Below are 24226 nucleotides of genomic sequence, written 5' to 3' on the forward strand. Positions count from 1 at the left end.
ATAGTTCTCATACAGCTGCCTCAGAGTGGACTTGGCAAAAGCTCCTGCTTCAAGGCAAAAACCAGGTGAGTTTTTCTCTGTTGTGTGGTTTTGGATGAATCTTCTGCTCTCTCTGAACCTCATTTTTCTTGTCAGTGAAATGATAAAAGCATTTGCTTCATAGGGTTGATGTGAGATGGTGATGAGTCTCTGTGTAATATAGATAAAGACCTGCCATTTGGCAGCCCCCGTTTTATATGAACTGTCCCCTCTTGCCCTTGCTACTTGGGCACAGCTTGTGATGGAGCTGGGGCAGGGTCTTTTGGAGGCTGAATGGAAGGGTAAAGGTTGGAGGCAGCTCCATGCGACCCTAGATACAGCCGGACCCTCTTCTGGGTGATGCTGGGTGCACAGAGAGGAGGCTGACTTGTCCCTGTCTGTATCAGTTAGCGTTTGCTGTGTAACAAAACACTAAAACTCAATGGCTTAAAACAATCATCATTTTATTTAGCCCATGATCCTGTGGGTCAGTTGGGGAAATTTTCTGGTCTGGGTCAACCTAACTGAACTCTGCATTTTCAGTCAGCTGGAGGGTCAACTGATGGCTGGGCAGTCTACAATAGCCTCCCTCACCTGTCTGCAGTTAGCAGGCTATTGAGGGAGCTTCCGCAGTTCTCTTCCTCTGCACTTTTTCCCACTCCTCCTCACTCTCAGAATTTGATTTTGTGCAGGTATCTTTCCCCCACCATCCCAACTCCCTATATGTAGCATGAGCCTCAGGGAAACTGCTGGAGAATTGACATGATAATTAACATAACTACATTTCCCTTGCTGGTGATTGGTCAGGAGAAGGCACATGGCCCAGGTCTGGCCAATGAGGAATGTGGGCAAATCTGTTCAGAGTGCTCCTAGGAAAGCTTTCCTCATCCCGTGGAAAAGTTATAGAGAGAAACACCTAACTCTGATTGAGGACTTGTTATGCCAGGCACTGTTAATTCTAAGTGCTTTAAATAAAATAACCCATTCAACTTTCTTGGGTTAGGTACTATTATCTCTCATTTTACAGATGAAGTCTCTGTGGTATAGAGTGGTTAAGAAACTTGCCAAGGGTCGAATAGCTAGTGAGTGTTGGAGCCAGGATTTAATTCCAGGCAGCCTGACTCTAGAGTAATGAGTTTTCAGGTACCACCCTCCTCCTTCCTCTGGTCATGGGTCTGTCTTAGGTGACACCACAGATGGTTGTAGCCACTGTGCCAGCAGTTACCTGGGACAACAGAGCCAAGACAGAATGAACGTAGGGAGCCAGGGTCCTTCCTAACAGCTCCGTGGTGGTTTAGTCATCAAGTCGTGTCTGACTCTTGTGACCCCATGGACTACAGCTCACCAGGCTCCTCTTTCCATGGGATTTTCCAGGCAAGAGTACTGGAGTAGGTTGCCATTTCCTTCTCCAGGGAATCTTCCTGACCAAGGGATCAAACCCAGTTCTCCTGTATTGCAGGCAGATTCTTTACCGACTGAGCCAGATGAATAAATGAGCCCTGAAGCCCATCCCCTCTCTGCCTGTTGACTTCCTGGTTCGTCTCCTTCTTTCTTTCCACTTTGACTCAAGATTTCAGTGACTTGCAGTCAAACAGTACCCTGAGACATCGGAACATCCAGAAAGAACAGAGTAAATGAGAGAAGACCCATTGGGTCTCCTATTCTCACAAACCACTCAGAGACTGAGACACAAGGCCTCTGACCTTTCACCCTGAGGCTGGTTTCAGAGGCACGGAAAACTCAGAAGAGATGGAGAGAAGAAGATGGACGAAATATCCAAGAGAGATGACAGCATTTCCTAATTCCTTTATGAGCCGCAAGATAAAAAATACACACTCATGGCATCTAAACCCATATTGTTAATGTAGGGCCCTGGACCTGAGACTTTCCAGGAGGCCAGGGGACAGAACTTGCCTGATCTTGGTGCTTGGTCCATGGAGGTGGACAGGCCTGGACCCTCACTCCAAACTACTCTTTCAGTAAGATGAGGACCAGCCTCATGGTTTGCACTCCTGATCTTCCAGCCCAAATCCTTGGCTCAAGCCTGGATGGAGAAGCCCTTGGCCAAGAGGACAGAGCTGCTGGGAGCACAATTCCCAGCCTGGTCTGGGCTCTAGGGTCCTGAATCACAGGGGAGAGACCTGGAGCCTTTGGCACGGGTTTGCTTCCATTCCCCTGAAAAGGCATGAGATACAAAGGCAGCTGGGTTGTTTGTGACAGGGACTGTCCCACGTCAGAGGTGCCTGGGCATCAGCACGAGTGGATGCCAGCCCCTGCACTGTGGGTGCTCAGTGTAGACACTGACTCATGGGCGTGGAAAGTATTGTCCGCTCTGAGCAGGACTTTGTCTCTGTCGTTCACTGCTGTGTTCCCAGCATCCGGAACAGGGCTTGGCAGAGGGAGCTCCGGAGAAGACTCGGTGGGGCACGAGCTCGTCTGCACAGGTGTGTGTGTCCAGCATGCTCTGCACACACCTCCTCCTCTCTTCCTCCCAGAAGGCACTTAAGGTTTGGCTCAGCTCAAAGAGGCAAAAGAGAGCTTAGAGATACCCTAGGCTCAACCCACTGTCTGCAGCTGAGAGTCCAGTCAGGTGACATCAGCCATAGAGACCCACATCTCTTTCTCCCTCCTCCTCTGTTCCCTCCAGCCCCGGCCCTTCAGGGACCACCTGGTCAGCCTCACAGTGGCGGGACTGAGGTGGGGCTGCAGGGATGGCATTCTCCCGCAGCCAAGGGTGCAGCAAGATACCCGAGGCCGTGAGCCGCTCAGTTGGCTCCCTTCGGAGGAGACAGCGGACCAGGCAGCGGGCGGGGGCCGAGAGGCCCTCAGGCAGGGCAAAGGCGCCACGGCGGATCTTGCCAAAGAGCAGGGCAGGCTCTGAGTCCTGGAAGGGGTAGTGGCCGGCCAGCATGGTAAAGAGTGCCACACCCAGGCTCCAGACATCTGCCGCCTTGCCTGAGTAGGATGCCCGGGAACTGAGGATCTCGGGGCCCACATAGGCTGGGCATGCGTGCTTGTCCCACAGGGAGTCGTCAGGCCCAGTCAGCACACAGGCATCTTCCAGGTTCTCCAGCACCAGTTTCGTCCTACACAGGCAGAGAGACAGGGAGTCAGCTAGTGGGACCCCCTCTTCTACCACCCCACACTGTCACCCTGCGTGGCCCCCATTTCCCCAGTACCAGCTGACATTTGCCAGACATGAGTCAGTCCTGTGAGGCTGCTTGGCTGATCCCATTTTACAGATGAAGAAGTCTAGGCTCAGAGAGGTTTATTCATTTCTCAAGGTCACACAGCAATTAAATCTGAACTAGGACTCTGAGAGGAACACATTTTCCCAAATGTCTCTGGGGTCAAATTCAGGTTCTACTTGTTAATTTGCAATTTGGCCTTGAGCGATGGCTTCACCTGCCTGAATCTTGACTTGGGGGCTGGGGAAGTGGGGCTGTGCTGAGGGGCTGAGGGCATTAAAACTCTCTGAAGCCAGATGCAAACTTGGGGTCTAGGCAGGAAGCAAAATGAGAAACAGGAAGTGGGGACTGTGCCAACTGTCTCAGCACAAACCTACAGTTAATATTTGGGAGTGTCCATGGCGTACCTCGCCCTGAGCTATCTATCACACCTCATTTCACCCTCATACAGCCTGTAAGGAAGATGCCATTTTGCAGCCAGGGGAGCAGGACTGAGATGGAACCTTGGTTCTCTCCTGCCCAGGGCCAGTGCTATAAGCTGGTCATATGGTTCCCAGGGTGCCTCCATGGTACACCTTTTCCACAAAATAACCCAGAAATCATATTTTATTTTATTTATGTTTTTCAGAAATCATATTTTAAAGAAAAAAAAAAACCAGGTTTTAAAAAGTTAGCAACCAATTTCAATTAAAAACACAAACGAACGTGACCCATATTGGTGTACGGCAGAAACCAACACCGTATTGTAATTGTCCCTCAACTAAAAATAAAGAAAGAAAGAAAAAAAGGAAACAAGCAAAAAACAAAACAAAACAAAAAATCTCACAAATGAACAGGTATGTGGTGCAAAGAAAAAAAAAGTGTGTGGACCAACCTGAGCAACTTCTGCTTTAAATAACTCCCACAGAGTGCTCTAGATTACTTTAATAGTAAGCATAGCATTGCCATTGCTACTAATCTTATTCCTGTGGCACTACTTCCTGGGTGCCGGTCTGAAAATGCTGACCAGTCCTGTCAATCACTGCACTGGGGGTGGGTGGAGACGTTAACATTATTGGCCCATTTTATAGATAATGAAGTCAAGGTTCAGGCAGATGAAGCCATTGCTCAAGGCCAAACTACAGGTTAAAGAAGCAGAGCCAGAATTTGACCCCAGGATGATTCCATTATCTATCATTTACTGATGGTGCTTCTCAAACTATTGCCTTGAAAAGGGAAGAAAGCACTTTTCTCACTTCTGGGAGGTCTGGCGGTGTTGTACTCACCCTAAGCTTGAAATTATTTGAAAAGCTTAAAAATCATTATAAAATTTACATTCTACTTCTTACTTAAAGCATGGTCATTGTAGTATAAAAGGTAAAAGGAAATACCAGCTTTAAAAGGAAAAACCACCTTCAGGGACTTCCCTGGTGGTCTAGTGGCTAAGACTCCACGCTCCCAATGCAGGGGGCCCAGAGTGCAATCCCTGATCAGGGAACTAGATCGCACATGTTGCAACTAAGACTAGGTGCAGCCAGATAAATAAAATTTTTTTTTTAAAAAAGAAACCACCCTTAGGCAAATATCATAAGAGTAACTGCTATAGAATGGATGGCAGGTGAAATTAGTGGGCAAAAGTTTGAGCAGAAACAGGATATTCACACATAAAGCCTTAAAAACCCTCAAGGTTTTTAATGACAAATTAATGACAAAGAATTACCCAAGGACACGAAGGGTAAATTAGGAGCCTTCCAGTGGACAACTTGGCAGAAGCCCCTGTAACCAAAGACCGAGGTTAACATCACAGTAGTTCCCCTCAGCAGCCTGAATCTCCTGATATAACCGGCTGAGAAGGCCCCATGGCTTCTGTGGTATTCTTGCCAAAAAATGCATCACCTCAATCTAAGCGTGACCAGAGCATCCGTCAAGGCCACACCGAGGGGCCTCCTCGGCGGCCACACTCACCTCTCCCGGTCGGTGAAGACGAAGCGCCGTAGCTTGAGGTCGCGGAGGACCAGCCCATGCTGGTGGCAGTGCGCCAGGGCGGCGGCCATCTGGCGGAAGAGCCCGGCGGCCTCGGGCTCCGGGAGGCGCCGCCGGCGGCGCACCAGGCTGTGCATGTCCCCATGTGGCCGCGGGAAGAAGGCGTAGAGGTGCTGCGTGCCCGCCAGGACCTCCACCGGCCGGGCCACGTGGCCCTGATGGGGCAGCCTCCAGTAGGGCTCCAGCACCGCCAGGCTCTCGCAGGCCGGGTACACCTGTGGGCAGAGCGTGGTGTGACCATGGGTGGGGACTCCGGGGGGCAGGCGGCAGGGGCAGGCGGCAGGGGCCGGCCGTGCAGCAGGTCACAGCCAATCCTTTAGGCACTGCTGTGGGCTGGGCCCTGTGCCCAGCGCTTCCACTGCATGTCACTCAATACTGACCAAGCTGAGGGCTAGCGACCAGCAAGGCGCACAGCTGGGATTTAAATCCCTGTTCTCCATCATCTGTGCTCTTAGCTACCAGCTTATGTGCTCTTAAACTTGAGATACTTCAAAAATATCAGGTAACCAGAACAAACGAACTAAATCAAGAGGAATCCGGAAGCGTAGACAATACAGAAGTAACCTATGGTCGTCATCACCCATCATGGCTACCATTCTCTAGCATTCACTGCCCACCCACCCTTTCCTTCATTCCACAAGCAGGCATTGAATGCCCACCTGTGCCAGCCACTGGGACTATAACTTGACCGACAGCCATGGTCCCTGCCCTCCTGGTGCTCACAGTCCAATACATGAGACAGTGAAACTAAATACTGAATACTTACTTAAAAAACTAAATACTTACAAATTCTGATGACCATTGCAAAGGAATGCTGAAATAAAAAATATTTTGGCAGGAGACACCTATTTTAGAAAGTATAGTCCAGAAGGGACTCTGAGGAAGTGACATGAATGATTGAGATGCCCAAGGAGTAAGCTTTCCAGGTGGGAGGCACAGGCAGTGCAATGGCCCTGAGGTAGGAAAGAAACTGCGCTGCTCTAGAAACCCAGCCAAAGCTCAGTATGGCTGGAATGGGAGGGAAGGTGGGGCCTGTGGTGACTGTGGTGAGGTTGTAAGGAAAGATGCTAGGGGTTTATGGACATTAGATGGAAGCCATTCCATAGTTCTGAAAGGATGTTCAGAGGATGGTGACTTGGAAGCCACATGGCCATCACTGGCAGAGCAGTCTATGCACTTTGGTTTATCTGCCTTTAAACCCTTTGCTTGTAAAAAAAGTAAAATAAAAAAATAAACCCTTTGCTTGTCATTTTGTCTAGGACATATAGCCAATAAAAATAAATAAAGCATATACACATTTAATCCATGAAAAGATGTAGGTACATGTCTTAAAGCAATTGCGGTTGCTTGGAGGAAACAATCCACAAACGGAGACTTTTTTTAAAAGTCAGGGCAAGCGCATCCCTGCCTCTGAGCATTTACACTTGCTTTTCCTGCAGCCTGAGCGTTCTCCTCTAGATACCCACAGGGCTGGCTTCCTCAGTTCAAGACACTATTCAGGTCACCTCCTCCGAGGTGGACTTCCCACCTAAGATCACCTGCACCTTCTCCCCTGCCCGCTCCTCTCTCTCCCAGCTCCTAGTTTTTCTCCATAGCAGTTAAGATCACCTGATATATATGTTACCCATTCACCTGCAGCATGAACTGTGCGGACACATCTTGGTCCACTTTTTAGCTATAGTGTGGTGCATACTGCATGATGCACGGAGTATACACGTGCTCACTGAGAGTTTGTTGAATTAATGAATAAGGCGATAGTCTAGAAAGACGGGATGTTGATCTTTCTACATGCAGACCAGAAAAGCCTAGGCAATGTGGAAACAGCAGGTCAGTCCCACAGTCCCTACACACTGGGTGTAGGGACAGGCACTCCCAGTAGATTGCCTAAATGTTCCTGAATATCTGGGGCCATGTGAAAGCATGGGGCTTCTGACTACAGCCTGCCATGGTCATTCCTTTCAGTATGGACTTCCCTCCCTAGGGGGACCAGAAAAAACCTGTGATGCTGCAGGAAGGGGAGCCAGAGTTCAAGGGTTCCCTAGAACACCTGGGGTAGACCTAGGAACCTGCATCAAGCAGCCAGAGCCCAGGTAAAGCTGGTGTCTGATGTCCAGAGGTGGCCCCACCCACTGCACCCCCATGAGCAGGAACTGGAGACACTGCTGCTGCTTTCCCCTCATCCCCCGGCCAGCTGGATGGAGGCTTCAGTCCCCCTGGCTCTCTGTGCCTTCCCAAGGGGACCCAGCCCCCTTCTACCCTTCCCTGTGTACCTGGGTCTCCCCTATCCTCCTTACCTCTGCCCACCAGAGCAAACCTGCCCTGCTTGTATCTGAACCACCTGTCCTAGCATGGGGTCCAAGGCTCTGGGTTCAACCTGCCTTGGCCCAATTTCAGCTCTGACACCTCCTGGCTTTGTGAGGTGGCAAGTAACCCCAGGGCTTCTTGGGTGGCTCAGTCAGTAAAGAACCTGCCTGCAATGCAGGAGACCTGGGTTTGATCCCTGGGTTGGGAAGATCCCCTGTGGGAGGGAATGGCTACCCGCTCCAGTATTCTTGCCTGGAGAATTCCATGGACAGAGGAGCCTGGTGAGTTATAGTCTAAGAGGTTGCAAAAAGTCAGACACAACTGAGTGACTAACACGTTCACTTTCGAGTAACCACAGGTTTCTGAGCCTCAGAACCTGTCCTCTCTCTATAGAATGGGCCCAATAATAGTAACTACCTCATAGATTGTGTGAATATTAGAAAGGATGCAAAAAAAAAAATAGAAAAGATGCAGATGGCACGATCAATATAGTACCTTGTCCACAGTAGATACCTATGATTATGCTTTCTCAGGGCCTTCCCTGGTGGCTCAGTGGTAAAGAATCTGCCTGCCAGTGCAGGAGATGCAGGTTTGACCCCTGGGTTGGGAAGATACCCTGGAGAAGGAAATGGCAACCCACTCCAGTATTCTTTCCTGGGAAATTCCATGGACAGAGGAGACTGGCAGGCTACAGCCCATGGGGTTGCAAAAGAATTGGACATGACTTAGCAACTAAACAACAACAACAAATGCTTCTCATCTCTGTCCTTGTGGGCTGAGACCTGGCAGTGTCCTGTAGGGGTCACATGTCTCTGCCTATCGCCTGAATTCTGTCAAGAATTCTGATTTCTGTCAGGAACCCTGGACCTTGCCCTAGGATCCAGGTCTGATGCCATGTGGCTTCATGCATGGCCCTTCTCTCATGACCTCAGTTTTTCCATCTATAAAACGGTCACGAGTAGGCCCAGTGACCTCCATGGTCCCAGGAGTTCTAATGTCTACCATATCTCATCCTCCCCTGGTACAAATACCTTCAGTGGCTCCCCACAGCCTAGTGGGGCTTCTTCCTAATGCTTTTACAATCCACGGCTGCTAGCTCTCATCTGCCAGCCCTGTCTGCATCCCTTTCCCACTCTGGTCATAATGAAGTCTTTTTCATTCTCTGAAGTACCATGTTCACTCCTCTTGGCCTCTGACAGCTGTTTCCCCTTCCTGGAACCCCCTCCTCCCACTTCTCCCTGGCTGACTCCTCCTCAGCCTTTTCTGACTCTGCCTTCTAATGTAATAGAGGTTTCTCTGTGCACTCCTGGCCCCTAAGCCTCATCCCAGCAATCACACTATACACTATGTACATATACACTATATGTATATACACACACACACATATATATATATATATACACACACACACATATATATACACTATTTATCACATTATACAGCCTAAGCTCTGTATTCCCCCAGGGCTGGGACCATCTGGTTTACCTTTCTGGTTTCAGCTCAGCCTAGGTATTCACTGGCTGCTTCCCCAGTAAACACAGAACGAAATTAACATAAGGGCCCCTCAGCCCTGGCAATTCTTTGGAGCCAAAGCCTTTTCCCAGCCCCAGTGATGCTCATGGAGATGGCCTCTGGGACACGTACCTTGCAGATGTACTCCGTGCCTGTGGGACAGTGCAGAGCGCGATAGGTACGGCTCCCCTCCTCGGGTTCTAGGAGAACATAGGGTCCAAGCCTGGAGGCAGTGGTCACATCAGGAGTATGAACAGGAGTAGGCGGTGGGTTCAGCGTCAGCGGGCAGGAGGGTAGCCTGGGCTGGGGCCCACTTCGAGCTTGTTTCTGGCTGGGACACTCAGTGTCTGGGTCATCATCCAGCTCCAACCGCTTCTTCCTGGAGGGGACATTTGCTGGAACAGCCAGAGGGCTGGCTCGCATCTAGAAAGAAGGGGAGAAAGGCACTGAAGTCAGGCTACTTGATGGCTCCTCTCTGCCTCTGCTGGTGGGAGGCTACATTGGCACAGCCTTTATGAAGGGTGACTTGGCAGTGTGTATTAAATGAACAAATGCACATACCCTTGACTCAGTGTCCCACTTCTGAGAATTTATCTTCCAAATAAAATGCTCACCAAAAAAATGAAATACGTGAAAGGCTGCTCATCAGTGTCTTGTGTCTAACAGCAAAAAGTAGGAAACTCTCCCAAATATCGAGCAGTTGGAAGTTGGTCAAACCATCATGATACAGCCACATAGTAGAATACTATACAGCTCTGAAAAATGATCAAGAACTCTCTATATATTGATGCAATGGTGCAAGTACAAAGTTATTCCTACAGCCCATATGATAGAATGAATTAAACATCCATTGTTAGGACTGGTTAAATACATTATATTTCACCATACATAAAATAGTTGTAGCCATTTAAGAGATTGAGGAAATCCTTTATGTGCTAACTGGAAAAATCTCCAGAGTGAACTGTTAAGTGAAAAAAAAAAGTACAGAGGAGAGATGGACTTGATGGTTGGTGAGACGAGGAAGAAAGACTTTGTACTGTATCTGTTGAGTGCTGTCGCACAGGCAGTTATTACCTCTGAAAGGGAGGGAGGAATGGAAGGAGGGAGAGGAGGAGAAAGGATGATGAAGGATGATGCATGAATGATGTATATACTGAATGTACATATGAATGGATGTTTCTGGAATGACTAAATATATTGTCAAGTGAACAGAGCTAGCTGCTGAAAAATATATATGAAATGATCTCATTTATTTAAAAAAATCCCACAAGTGTGTAATATGATATGTGTGAAAGTGAAAGTGTTAGTAGCTCAGTTATGTCTGACTCTTTGTGACCGCAGGGACTGTAGCCCTCTAGGCTCCTCTGTCCGTGGAATTCTCCAGGCAATAATACTGGAGTGGATAGCCATTCCCTTCTCCAGGGGATCTTCCTAACCCAGGGTTGAATCTGGGTCTCCTGCATTGTACACAGGTTCTTTACCAGCTGAGCCATCAGAGAAGCCCTATTTGTATACACAGGTGTGTAAATGCACAGGAAAAGGTCGAGAAGGACCCAGGCTAAATTGGCCACAGCAGCTTCTGGCCTCCTGGAAGACTCCAGGAGTGGAAGGGACTTAGTAGGGAGGCAAGGGAATGTTCGATTTCAGTATTTTAAAATAAAGATTCTACATTTATTTAGTGCTTGGGTACTTCAAAACAGATGGAGTTTATTTCTTTTCTCAAATGTGAACTTTGTCTGCAATCAACTGATGGCCCAAGAGCTCCCAGAATCACAGGATCTATGTGCGGAGTTAGTCCACCAGCCAGCTCAGTTTTACCATCAGGTGAGCATGAGGCAGGGAGGCAAGGTCGCTGGAAGCCCCAGGATTCACTTACTCAACTGCGGAGGAAGCACCTCTCCCCGCCCCGCCCCCACACAGCTGTGTCACGGTGTATGTGTGTGCTGCGTGGAGGAGAGGGCGATGGCACGTCAGGGCAGAACGGTCCTCTCCTGGACCCGTCTGCCCACCCATCCAGGCTCCAGGGGAGGAACAAGGAGCCCAGGAATGAGTTGTTAGAGGACAATGGACTGCAGCCAGGTAAAGACCTTCCCAACAGTCCCAGGCAGGATTAGAGGGAACATCACTCAGAGACAGTTCTCAGGCTTATGCCCACCTCTCCAGTCTTGCTGCTCCCAAATGCATGGGCTGCCTTGGGAGGGAGGGAGCCACCATCTTGAACGAAAAGCCGTAATCCCATTTTGGTGAGAAGGCAGTAGTGGGTGGCTGTCATCATATATTCCCTGGATCTCATCCTGTCTCTGACCCCTCCTGGCTGGATAGCTTAGGCAAGTTCTTCAGACTTTCTGTACCTCATCTGTAAAGTGGAAACAGGATGCAAAGCCCACAGGATTTTGTGATGATGAAATGAAAATACAAATAAATTAACACGGCCCTGTTGCAGGGTAGGTGTCAGGAAATGGTCAGTACCATTGGCTCATTACTATTATTATTCACAGCTGAAGATGCTGAAGTGCTACCTTTGGGAGTCTCAGAAACTTCCCCAGGGATGAGGCTAGGATAACACTCTTTACTGCGCTGGTTATTCCAAGAGTAAAGCAAGATGATCCCTGGGTATGTAGACGCCTTGTGTCCTGCAAAGCGAGACTCCCTGGAGTGACTCTCCCATGGCTACATCAGTACCCCAGGCTGCTCTGGCCTTATCCAGGGCTCAGAGCCTGGTCCTGCTTGGGATGAGCTCCACTGGACAGATAGGGTAACTGAGTTTATAGATGAATACAGGACTTTGCAGGCCACAGGGCAAGATTAGAATCTCTGAAGTAGGATGGAGGCAGCCCCTAGTCTCTAACTCTTGCCGGTCCCTGTCCCTCCCAGGGGAATAGGGTGGGTCACACCCAACACACATGTTCACATAACCCAGGGCAGGAAGGTGTACACGCGCCCCTCCCAAACACAGTCGTCCAAACCGGCCCCCATGGCACCCGGGCAGGGCAGAGGGGCATCCGTGTCCTTAAGTGACACACACCTGGCCCTCCACCCGCAAGGGTGCAGGCACACGCAGGAGAGCTCTCCCAACTATACTCACGACTGCAGGACGGATACCAACCAGGCCACACGTCCAGTCTGTACCCCCCACCCCCACCCCAAGTTCCCACCGAGAAGGCAGTGGGCGGACTCGCCCCACCCTCAGCAGCTGGGCTCCTCCCGTGGGAGCGGAAGCGGCGGGGCGGCAGGAGTACCGCTCGGTCCCCGCCCCCGACCCCCGGCAGAAGGTTGAGCGGAAACCGAGGGGCTGCTAGAGGACTGGGAGGGGACCGGCAAAGGGAAGGAGGCTGGGCCCTGGGGCTGAGATAAGCGGCCTTGCCCGCACACCCCAGAATCAACAGGTACAACACACACCATTGGCAGAAACAGAATACGCGCGCATCCTACAGCTGGCGAACCGGTGGTCATCAGGCCCCGCACATCTGTGCGCGCGCGCAGCGTCCAGGCCGCCCTTGACCCCGCACCCGCCCCGCCCACAGGCCCCCCAGTGGGTCCCGGCACGGCCAGTACCTGCCGCCCCGTGCCCAGGCCTCCGCACGGTCCTCGGACATACGGCCCCACCCGGAACCCACCGGCCGACGCGGACTCCAGCAAATCTTCACGAACACATCTCACAGGCACCCGGGACCACCTGACTCCCAGGGACCCCACAGACCTCCCCGCACCCACCACGGACCTCCCCGCACCCAACCATACACCTCTCCGGACCCGCCCCACGCTCAGACAGACTCGGACGGCGCACACCCTCCTCCCCCGGACACGCCTCCCCGCCCAGCGGGGATCCACCGTCCCGCAGCCCGATCGGCCACACTCGGAGACACCGCGCCCTGCGGAGCCGCGTCACCCAGCGGGAACACTCAGCCAACATCGCTCCCCGGACGGCGGGCTTCCTTAAAAGTTGTGTGTGTCACTCGCGGCAACTTCAGCCGCCCCGCCTGCCCGCCCCTCCCGCCCCCACCGAGTACCTTGCCCTAGCACGCGGCGGGGTCCTGGCGCAGAAAGAGCTCAGGGTCGCCTGGCACTCCTCGGTGGCCCGCGCTGCTCCGCCGCCGCCGAGCTCGGCTCCGGGTGAGGCTCTGGCCTCGGTCCCCAGCGGCCGGACGTGTGCGGAGCCGCCGCCGCTTCCGCTGCGAGTGTCTCGGGAGCGCGGAGAGCAGGGCTCCAGCTCCGGCCCGGGTGATGTAAACCTGAGTTAATCAGCCACCGCCTGATGCCCTCAGGCCGGGGATTGCACCATTCCCCCCCCAGAGCCCCGCCCCCGCTCCCCTCCCCCTTCCCCTCCCCCCGCCGCCCCCCAGCCCGTCACCTCCAAGCGCGCCCCGCCCCTCCCATGCGTACAGCTAGCTGTCCCGGAACCCCTCCCTCTGGCCCTCTAGGGGTGTTTTGCCTCCACCCCCGACCCCTCCCGCACAGCGGTCGAAGATTGAAAGCGATGCCAGAGGCTGGCTCTCCCAATCACCTTGGAAAAAGTATTTTGCTTTTCTGAGTCTCAGTTTTCCCATCTGTGAAATGGAAGGAAGAACACCCTTTCTCAGGGTGGGTGGAGGAGAAAAAAACAAACCCTAACAGTTCCCTGGGTACTCCCCTGGTAATAAAGCACTTTCCCACCAGTGCTTTATTGAACGTTTAGGAGAACCCTGGGCCAGCAGGAAGCTCCATTCTCCCCATTCTACTAAGGGGCAGCCTGAGGCCCAGCTATGAGAAAAATAACCCAGGAGCTTTGCAAAGACCACAGACTTAGGGGCTGACTCCGGGCTCAACAGAACCATTGTGGTGCCCTGGAGAGGCCTGGGGTCCAGTGGGTTTCACAGCACTTGATGCAGGCAGTGTAGCCTGGAAGTTAAGAAAGAGGAAGTACCCTGGAATTTGATGTTTTCAAACTGTGGTGTTGGAGAAGACTCTTGAGAGTCCCTTGGACTGCAAAGAGATCAAACCAGTCCCTCCTAAAGGAAATCAACCCTGACTCTTCATTGGAAGGTCAGATGCTGAAGCTCCAATACTTTCACCACCTGGTGTGAAGAGCCAACTCATTGGAAAAGACCCTGATGCTGGGTAAGATTGAGGACAGGACGAAAAGGGGACAACAGAGGATGAGGTGGTTGGATGGCACCACCAATTCAATGGACATGAGTTGGAGCAAACTCTGGGAGATGGTGAAGGACAGGGAAGCCTGGCATACTGTAGTCCATGGGGTCGCAAAGAGTCAGATACAACTGAGCGACTGAACAGCAGCAAAGCCCTGAAACCAGTCTGCGTAAGTGTACCCAGACCCTAACTCTGCCAAACCCACTGTGCTACATCATGAAATGGATTAAATAAGTTAACACATGTCAAATGCTTTGCACTCTGTGGCACATAGTGCTGCTGCTGCTGTTCAGTCGCTAAGTCGTGTCTGACTCTTTTGCTATCCCAAGGACTGTAGCCCACCAGGCTCCTCTGTCCATGGGATTTCTCCGGCCAAGAATACTGGAATGGGTTGCCAGTTTCTTCTCCAGGGGATCTTCCCGACCCAGGGATCAAACCTGTGTCTCCTGCATTGCAGGCGGATTCTTTACCGCTGAATGGTAGAAGCTCAGTAAACAGAGTGGGAGATGGTAGAGGCTTAGAGAGGAATGGTACCTATAACAGGACTTGCACCCCAGGCTGGAAAGCCCGGGTGCCACTTGCTGTTTGGTGAAGCATCCCTATGCAGCCCCAGAGAGTCCAGTCCCCTTAAGGCCATGATGTCTGAATTCACCAATGTCAAAAAAAATAACTCCTGCAGGCAGAAGTTGATGGGAGGCAGTTGGAGTCACCTTTGTTTCCCTGGTTGCAGAACTCCAGGGACCAGCTCACCTGTGTCTCAGTCTTCAGGGCACAGCAGGGGGGTGTTTTAAGATCTCATTTAACCCTGGAGACTCCCAAACCTGGGAGGAATGAATGAACTCATTTTCTACACCAGGACTTAGACTTCTATGGACACACCCACAGCTGTGGAGGACAAGGAAAGATTGGCAGGTTGTTTCCCCAGCACCTCTCTGAAACCAAACTGTAGCTGGGTTTGCTTATACAGTCCTAACTCTTTCATGCTGTGTTAGACTCTGATCCAAGTGCTGGGAACTCAGCAGTGACAAGACCAACTCATCCCTGCCCTCACTGATTTTATAAATCAGTGGAGGAGACAGACATCTCTCAGGAAAATAAAATCAATAATCCAGGATCATTTAAAATAGGTTATGCATCATGTGTTTTCTTAAACAAATAGCATAGATCTATTCTCTATCAGATAAGACCAAGGTGGCTATTTTTAGTAAGACTTATCAGGAAGGTGAGGAGAAGGCAATGGCACCCCACTCCAGTACTCTTGCCTGGAAAATCCCATGGATGGAGGAGCCTGGTGGGCTGCAGTCCATGGGGTCGCTAAGAGTCAGACATGACTGAGCAACTTCACTTCCACTTTTCACTTACATGCATTGGAGAAGGAAATGGCAACCCACTCCAGTGTTCTTGCCTGGAGAATCCCGGGGACAGGGGAGCCTGGTGGGCTGCCCTCTATGGGGTTGCACAGAGTTGGACTCGACTGAAGCAACTTAGCAGCAGCAGCAGCAGCATCAGGAAGGTGATGTTTAAACTAAGATCTTAAAAAAGAGGGGCAGTGGAAACATATGAGAAGAGACAGAGGAAAAAGTATGTGCAATGGCCCTGGGGCACTTACAGAACTGTGAAATGGGCAATGTCACTTCTAGGCTATAGACGAGTCAAGACCACCCAGCTTATTATAAGAGGCAGACTTGAAATTTGACTCCAGTGCCCACAATGTCCAGGGACATTTCACAATCTTTGCAACCTGGCAGCCTCCTCTAAGACTTGTGGTATGGTCACTGGAATTGTACCTTGGGCATGGACCCCAGGCCTGGGGACCTTATCACAGTTAGGGGTATCAATCCCAATTCTCTAGACCAGGACTTTTCAATAGAACATAGAGTGAACCTAATATGTAGTTTCAAATTTTCTAATTATGCATTAAAGAATAAAAAGAAGCAGGTGAAAATAATTTTAATAATATAGTCTATTTATCCTGTAGCTTATGATCATTTCAACAGATGGTACAAAATTATTAATGAGATAACCTAATTTTGTTTTCATAGTAATGTCTTCAAAAACTTCCCGGATGGCTCAGTGGTAAAGAATCCGCCTGCCAATGCAAGGGACAAATGTCCGATCCCCGGCGTGGGAAGATTCCACATGCCGAGGAGCAACTAAGCCTATGCATCACAACTACTGAACCTGCAAGCCTAGAGCCAGTGCTCCGCAGCAAGAGAAACCATAGCAGTGAGAAGTCGGCACCGCGATGAAGAGTAGCCCCTCGCTCGCCGCAACCAGAGAAAGCCTGTGTACAGCAACAAAGACCCAGCACACCCCAAAATAAATAAATTGTAAAAATGTGGCATATATTTTACACTTAGTTTGGATACAGATCAACATGGAACCTAAGCTGTCAGTGACTAAAGTAAAATTGTCAGTGGTTATAGTAAGTTAAAGTATCAAAACAATTAAGTTGTGTTTAATGGAGAAACTGTTTCACTTGTTTTAAAATTAAAATTCAAAAAAATGAAAAGTTTAGTTCCTCTGTCACCCTGCACGTGTGTGCATCCTCAGTCACTAAGTCGTATCTGACTCTTTGCGACCCCATGGACTGTAGCCCTCCAGGTTCCTCTGTCGGTGGAATTTCCCCAGCAATAATACTGGAGGGGGTTGCCATTTCCTCCTCCAAGGGGATCTTCCTGATTTCCAGGGATTGAACCTGTATCTCCTGTGGGTCCTGCATTGGTAGGTAGATTCTTTACCACAGAGCCACCTAGGAAGCCTGTCAATCACCCTAGCCACATTAAATGGTCAGTAGTTACCTGCAGCAAATGCTGGCATACTGAGACCAAGAATCCCTGGCACAGAAGCCAGGGAGTATAGCAAAATGTGAAGAGCCTGTTGAACCTACAACAAAGATGCTAAATAATCTTGAGCCTCAGTTTCTGCGTCTATAACATGAAATTAATTATACCTTCCATGCATTGTAGGCCTGAGGATTAAATGCATGAAGCATCCTTATGTCATAGTCAAACCACATTTTCTGGGTTCAAATCTCACCACTCCTGAGTAGGGAGATTTGGGGCAAGCTACTTAAACTCTCTGTGCCTCAGTTTCCTCATCTGTAAAATGGAGATAATAATAGTACCTACTTCATTGTTTTGTCAGGCTTCCCTGATGGTTCAGATGGCATTGTATGAGACCTGGGTTCAATCCCTGGGTGGGGAAGATCCCCTGAAGAAGGGAATGGCAACCCACTCTAGTATTCCTGCCTGGAGAATTCCATGGACAGAGAAACCTGGCGGGGCTACAGTCCACGGGGTCAGAAAGAGTTGGACACAACTGAATGACTAAAACATGAATATTGGTTTGTTGTGAGGATTAAATGACAGTGTTTGTGAAGTGCCTGGAATATAAATCTGATATAAGCATTTGTTTAAAAGGTGAGAAAATAAATGGTAACCAACACTCCCTCTTCAAATTAAATGCAAAAAATGTGCACTTTTCTGAAAAGAGAGTTTGGCTTTCATGAATTTCCTTCTCTCCAGGCTCAGAACATCCCTCTGCCTAGATGCCTGAGCCAAGCAGGTTGCATTTCTCTTTGCTGTAGTTCTGAGGATGCTCAGCACCTCCAGGAGGAACTCAGAGGAAGGAAGGGAGGAGGGGTCGTAAATGGCTGTCATAGCAGCCACTCTTGCTTCCTTCCTCTGCACCCAGACGTCCCTGGTTTCTGCTCTAAGCCTGAAATTCCACCACTGGTGTCCTTCAAACTTTCCTCTTTCAGTTTTTCCCCACAAAAGTGAAATGATGCCTTAGAAAGAGTTCTGGTTGCATTCCAGGTCTGGCTGAAGTCACTTGCCCTGTGAGATGGTGGGCAAGTCACCTCCTCTTGTTTTTGGGAGCTTTAATTTTCTCATGTGTAAAATAGGAAGAGAGTTGGATTAGGTCAGGGTTTTCCCCAATATGTTACACACATAGGATGCCCAGAGGTTTTAGGATCTCAAGACTCTATTAAATGATATTGAATCATATTGTGATACAAGTATTTTCTTCCGATTTTCTTCCAGTTCCTGCAATTACTGGGGAAGACAGTCTCATTTAACAGCATCTGTCTTTTTAACACCTCACTGGCAAGGAAGGGAGAGCAGAGCTCAGTTCAGAGCCTTCAGCAGGAAATGAGATTTGGCTGGGATTTAAGAATTTTGTTTTGCTTTCCTCATATTTAATTATACAGTTACTTTCTCTTTATGGCAAATGATAGCAGTTTTCCAGTTGAGGTCAGTGATTGAAATTTTCCCTTTTACATGACTTTACCTAAGGGTTTTTTTTTTTTTTAATGAGCCAACTGAAAGAAAAACACTATGAAACTAATAATACAGATGGGTAAATGGATTTGGGCCAATCCATTGGGGGAAATTGTGGGTTATTCAAGAGTTACAACTCGGGGCCTGGGCTCCTCTTGGGGAGCATTTATTAGGAGACTGGGTACCTCCCCCTTCTCTGGGGTTTCCCAGGGGCACAGCAGAAATCCCTCAACATCAGGATCTGGCTCAGGCTGGGCCCCAGGGAAGGCAGGAAAACCAGCACTTGGGCACAGCACCAGCCTAGTGGGGGCCCTGTGGTGCCCATGGCTGTGCTGGGTGATCCATCTCAACCCCACGGCCCTGGGTTTTCTTCACGAGGAATGTGATTCTTGTGCCCATGGATCCAACGTGGCCCTGTGTGGGTGCCTCCCTTACATCATCTCTACCTCCACAAACTTCTCCACCAGGTTGCTATTTTCATCCCCGGGGGCAGGTGAGGAAACCGGGACTCAGAGAGGTGACATCACTGGCCTAAGGGAGGAGCTAGGCAGTGGGATTTGGAGCCAGGCGGTCTTTGGGTGCATCCAGTTGGATGATACTGAGCAAGTCACTTAACTACTCCGAGACCCAGAACCCTCATCTATAAATCGAACTGAGGATAGATTCCTCCTGGTAGGGTTATGGACTACATACCGTTATGGAGAGCTATTATTGGATTAAATGAAAAGTTATGAGTTCATTACAGGCAAAGAGCTTAGAAGAGTTCCTGGCACATGGTAAGCACTTGATGATATGTGATTAATATTATGTCCATGGGGCCCAGGCTGCTAACCCCGCCCCCAAACAGACAACCCTTGAGAGCTGAGCATCCCCCTTGTGGCATGCCTGGGCTGTGCCCTCCATCTACTTTCTCATGGAATCCTGACCACAACCCTGTGAGCTAAAAGTGAATTTATGCCCATATTATAAGTGAGAAAACCAAGTTATCAGAGAGAGGAAGTAACCCGCCCAGGTTCACACAGTAAAGTGGGAGTATTGAGCCCAGAATGGTTCCAAAGCTCATGTCTTTGGAAAAGCTCTGTTTTTTCCAGTAGTCATGTGGACCATAAAAAAGGCTGAGTGCGGAGGAATTGAGGCTTTTGAACTGTGGCTTTGGAGAAGACTCTTGAAAGTCCCTTAGACTGCAAGGAGATCAAACCTGTCCATCCTAAAGGAAATCAATCCTGAATATTCATTGGAAGGACTGATGCTGAAGCTGAAGCTCCAATACTTTGGCTGATGGGATGAGCTGACTCATTAGAAAAGACCCTGATGCTGGGAAAGATTGAAAGCAGGAAGAGAAGGGGATGACAGAGGACAAGATGGTTGGATGACATCACAAACTCAATGGACATGAATTTGAGCAAGCTTCGGGAGATGGTGAAGGGGAAGGGAAGCCTGGCCTGCCGCAGTCCATGGGGTCGCAAAGAGTAGAACAGGACTGAACAACTGAACAGCAAAAGGCTCACGTCAGTCCACCGATTCAGGAGTCTCAACAAGAAAGAGAGAAAGTTCCCAGGGAAGTCTCACACCCTCCTCAAGTGAAAGGAGTTCTGATCCCCCATCTGTGGTGGGTGGAGCCAGAAACCCAGGAGAAAAACTTGTTTCTGGTTCTGACCTTGCCTGGGACAGCTGGTGACCTTGTTTGGCTCAAGGTTCAGCCACATAATTACGGTTTTGTGTGTGTTGGGGTGGCACTCTCCGGTCTTCCAGGGATCCCCACTCCCATCTTTGCCTTCCCCCTGGGGGTGGAGGAAGCCCCAGCTCCACCCCCTTGCTATCCTGGAGTCACTGCCCCAGATGAGTTGCTGACTCATCTGATTCCTGCCCGGCCTTCCTTCTGACCTGCCTCCTGCCTGTCCTGAAGCCACCAGGGTCAGGGAAGGAAAGGGATTATGAGTGTTCAGTCCAGGCCAGTGCCTGGCCTTCCCTTTCTGAGAAAAACTTCCAGGGTGTGGGGTGGAGGGTGCTGAGGTGTTCAGCCAGCAGCTGGTTGCATCAGAAAGCCTTGCGCAAGGCACCCTCCTGGGTCAGGCACAGAGCCCTGTCCCACAGCCCTACCCCCACTCCACATTACCCCTACCCCATACCCTGGGGTAACAGAGTGGGGATAGTTAGGTATTGTTGGGGACACTGAGCCAGGCTTGGACCATGGGGTGTGACCTAGCCCAGGCCAGAGATGGAGGGGAGGGTTGGGGCTGGTGCTGCTCATCTGTCCGGGGAGATGGAACCTTAGACTAGAAGATGCTTCTCAACCAGTCCAGGCCAACCCACCCATTCAGCCCCTCCCTGGAGAAAGAGGAGACTAGTCTGGTGCCCTGGACTGAGCCCTGGTCATAGATCAAGCCTTATTCCCTGACTGTGGACTCTGACTAAATCTTGACCTAAACCTTCAGATGTGGCCTAAGCCCTGATCACTGTCCCCAGTCATGGCTAGATCCTGACTCTGGTCCCAGGCTGAGTGCTGAAAGTAGATGGGGCACCCACTTTCTCCCATCTTGACCCCTGATCCCAGTCTCAGCTAAGCCCCAAATTTTACCTCAGGCCCAGAGAATCAGGAACTGCAGGCACAAGCATTGGGGGCTTGGCACCTGCAGGCCTCCTTTCTGAGCATCTTACGCCTTCCCAGGATGAGGATGGCCAAGGGGCTGGGTTGAGCTGGGGCCCCATGGAGCTGTCCTCTGATTACCCCAAGACTGTGACTCAGCAGGGTGGGGGCTGGACAGGGAGTCAGGCAGGGCCACTGCGGGGGAGTCGGGGCCGGGGAGGGGGACTGGGGCTGAGGTGGGTGCTGAGTCAGCGTAGGGAGAGAAAGGATGGTGTCCCTGAGGTTAGAGATACGGGTGGAGGTGAGGGGGGCCCTGGGTCTGGAAATGGATGGTGTGTGTGGCTAGCTGAGACCATTAAGTTTAAGCAGCTCAGCCCAAGTCCTATCTACCTCCATCTTCCCATTTATTGCCATTTTTCAAGGAAAGGGAGATAGTGAAGGACAGGGAAGCCTGGCTTGCTACAGCTCTTGGGGTTGCAAAGAGTCGGACACAACTGAACAACAACAACATCCATGTTTTTCTCTCTCAGAGCACCCTGTTTTTTCCCTTCATAGTACATGTTATAATTTGGAATTATACATATGTTTAATTATATATAATTATTATATATTATTTATGCATGTATCTGTCTCCCCTACTAAGCTGTAAGCTCCCTTAGGGCAGGCACCTGCTAATTCGGCTCACCAGTATATCTCCAGTACCTGGTATAGTGCCTGGCACATGGTAGGTACTCAGTAAATAGTAGCTGAATGAATTAAATCCCTCCACCTATTTATTCATCACTCATCCATCCACTTACTATTCACCTGTAACCCATTCCCCATTGCTTATCCATTCAATTTTCTCCTACCATACCTTTATTCTTCCATCTACCTTCCATTCAACCCTCACCCATCTGACCAGCCACCACCTATATACCTTTCCAGCATCAATCAAACCATTCATATATTAATTCAAGAAATATTTGAGAAATATTTGGAGAAGGAAATGGCAACCCACTCCAGTACTCTTGCCTGGAAAATCCTATGGATGGAGAAACCTGGTAGGCTACAGTCGATGGGGTCGCAAAGAGTCTGACATGACTGAGCGACTTCACTTCACTTCACTTCAAGAAATATTTACTGAGTACTTACTACTTTCCAGTCATTGTTCTATTCTGGGCGCCTGATGTCCTCAGCTAGCGATCAGAAGTTGTTTTGTGAAGTTTGCTCTGGGTTGAATTGTTCTTTCGATGAATTTGTAGGGGAGAAAGTGGTCTCGCCGTCCTATTCCTCCGCCATCTTGGCCCCTCCCCTCCAGGCATTGTTCTAAAGGCTGGGAATACTGCAGGGAAAATAACATGTATACATCTGATGTAACAGATGATATAATAACAACAAAGTGCTTATATCCCAGTAGGAAGAAAATATGCAATAAATAATTAACATAAGAAGTACTTAAAGTATAGGGCATGTTAGAGGATGATAGGTGCTAGGGGAAAAAAGTAAAAAAAAAAAAGATTAGAGAAAGAGAATCAGGACAGGGTGGGGGGAGGCAGTGGGGAAGGTGGTCGGGTAGATGCCATGAGACTGGAGGACACATTGTTTAGGCAGGAGGAAAGGCTATGACAAACTCCAGGGGGAGACCTGGCTGGTGGGGCTGGAATGGTACAGTGAAGGAAGGAGACAATAAGTGGGGTCAGAGAGGTGAATGGGGATCCACACCCTCTGGAGCTTTGGAAGCCTTTGAACAGACTCTGGGGAGAGAGTTGCAATAATTCTATGGAGGAATGCTGGTGGCTCAGAGCAGGGCAGTGGCCATGCAGGTGACGAGATGGATTTGATGCTGGGTATATTTTAAAGGTAGGGCCAACAGGCTTGTTGATGTTTCGGATGTGGAGCGTGAGGGGAGAGGGGTTGTCAAGGATGCCTCCAAGCTTCCTTGGCCTCAACACTGCAAGTATGGAGCTGCCATCAGGTGAGGCGAGCCCAGCGTGTGGCGGGGGGAAACCAGAGGTTCAGCTTTGGTTGTGCTCAGTTTGAGTTGTCTCTTAGACTGGTGGAGGAGCTGTCAGGTAGGCAGTTGGATGTATGCACTGGAGTTCAAGCAAGAGAGCTGCACTAAAGGTATAGATCTGGAGTCATGGGCATGAGCCTGGATGAGAGCAGCAGGGACTGGGTCCTTGACCTGTCCAACAGGAAGGGCTGGGAGAAGCAAAGGAGTGACCCTTGAGGAGTGTACTTCTGACAGCCAGGAGAATGCAGAAATCTGGATGCCAAGGGAAGAGAGAAGGTGTATCAAGGAGCAGGGAGTGTTCAATTGTCCCAAAAGTTATTGATCAGTCAAGAAAATGAAGGTTGAGAATTGAGCTTTGAATTTAGCCACTTAATGACCCTGACAAGAGCAGTTTCAATGAGGCTGGAGTGGGAAGATAGAAATATGATTAGAATAGATTTGAGAGAGGCTAAGAATCAGAGACAGGGAATACAGACAATTTTTTCAAAGACCTTTGCTACAAAATGGAGTAAAAAAATGAATGGTAACTGTGGGGAAGGTTGCATAGTCAAGGGAAGCCTGTTGTCCTAAAGACCGATCCATTTACTGTTTAATGATGAATCCATTCAACCATCATCTACCATCAACCTGTCCATCCACTATTCACCACGCATCTGCCCAAACACCCATTTCTCATTCAAAAGCTAAGAAGTTTGTCCTGAACCCCTACAAGATACCAACTCCCATGCCAGGCGCTGCAATGCTGAGTGGAGGGAAAGAAATGGAGAACCCAGAATCTGCTGATGGTGACTACTCAGTTTAAGTGAATTGAATGAATAAAAGAGGGAGAAAACAGGGTGTCTGCTCTCCAGGTCCTTGGTCCAGCAAGAGCCCACAAGATGTCAGAGCTGGGGCATCGTCTGCATGTCATCTAGTACAAACCAGAGAGGAACATGTCTTGCCTGAGGTCATCTGAAGGGCCAAGAAAAGAACCAGGATTCACACCTGGGTCACCTGTCCTGGCAGACAGGCTTTTTTCCTCTCCCAGGATGTTCTGTCCAGGGGGAGAGAACTTAACTGGGAGCAGGAAATGTGTGAGAATACAATATTTTCAAGAGGGCAGATTTGAAAATATTTTTATTTATGTTTTGGTGCAAAATTAAAAAGGTTCAGTTCAGTTCAGTTGTGTCCGACTCTTTGCGACCCT

The 24226-nt window shown here is 49.8% G+C and overlaps 1 protein-coding gene across 5 annotated transcripts; it reads right to left on the bottom strand.

Moving 5' to 3' along the window:
• Positions 1-465: 465 nt before the first annotated feature.
• On the bottom strand, positions 466-22307 carry TRIB3 (tribbles pseudokinase 3). Of its 5 annotated transcripts, none has more exons than XM_043480145.1 (5): positions 13055-13363; positions 11200-11400; positions 9177-9467; positions 5151-5443; positions 466-3104 (listed from the first exon to the last, which is right to left on the bottom strand). In XM_043480145.1, exons 2-5 carry the CDS (start codon positions 11335-11337, stop codon positions 2615-2617), a joined length of 1212 nt encoding a protein of 403 aa, XP_043336080.1. In that variant the 5' UTR covers positions 11338-11400; positions 13055-13363; the 3' UTR covers positions 466-2614. The 5 variants fall into 5 exon arrangements, with proteins under 5 accessions (XP_043336080.1, XP_043336081.1, XP_043336084.1 ...); XM_043480146.1 differs by lacking the exon at positions 13055-13363 and adding an exon at positions 12600-12766; XM_043480149.1 differs by lacking the exons at positions 11200-11400; positions 13055-13363 and adding an exon at positions 22179-22307.
• Between the last annotated feature and the right edge of the window lie 1919 nt (positions 22308-24226).

Source organism: Cervus canadensis, chromosome 10 (genome assembly GCF_019320065.1).
Source record: "Cervus canadensis isolate Bull #8, Minnesota chromosome 10, ASM1932006v1, whole genome shotgun sequence".
NCBI lineage: Eukaryota > Metazoa > Chordata > Mammalia > Artiodactyla > Cervidae > Cervus > Cervus canadensis.

Coding starts and splice junctions, on each gene's coding strand:
- TRIB3 (XM_043480145.1), bottom strand. CDS start 11,337: ATGAGATCCAGGGAATATATGATGACAGCCACCCACTACTGCCTTCTC. Junction 5,444..9,176: donor GCACGGAGTACATCTGCAAG/GTACGTGTCCCA, acceptor CTCTGCCCACAG/GTGTACCCGGCCTGCGAGAG. Junction 3,105..5,150: donor GTCTTCACCGACCGGGAGAG/GTGAGTGTGGCC, acceptor CTGCCTGTGTAG/GACGAAACTGGTGCTGGAGA.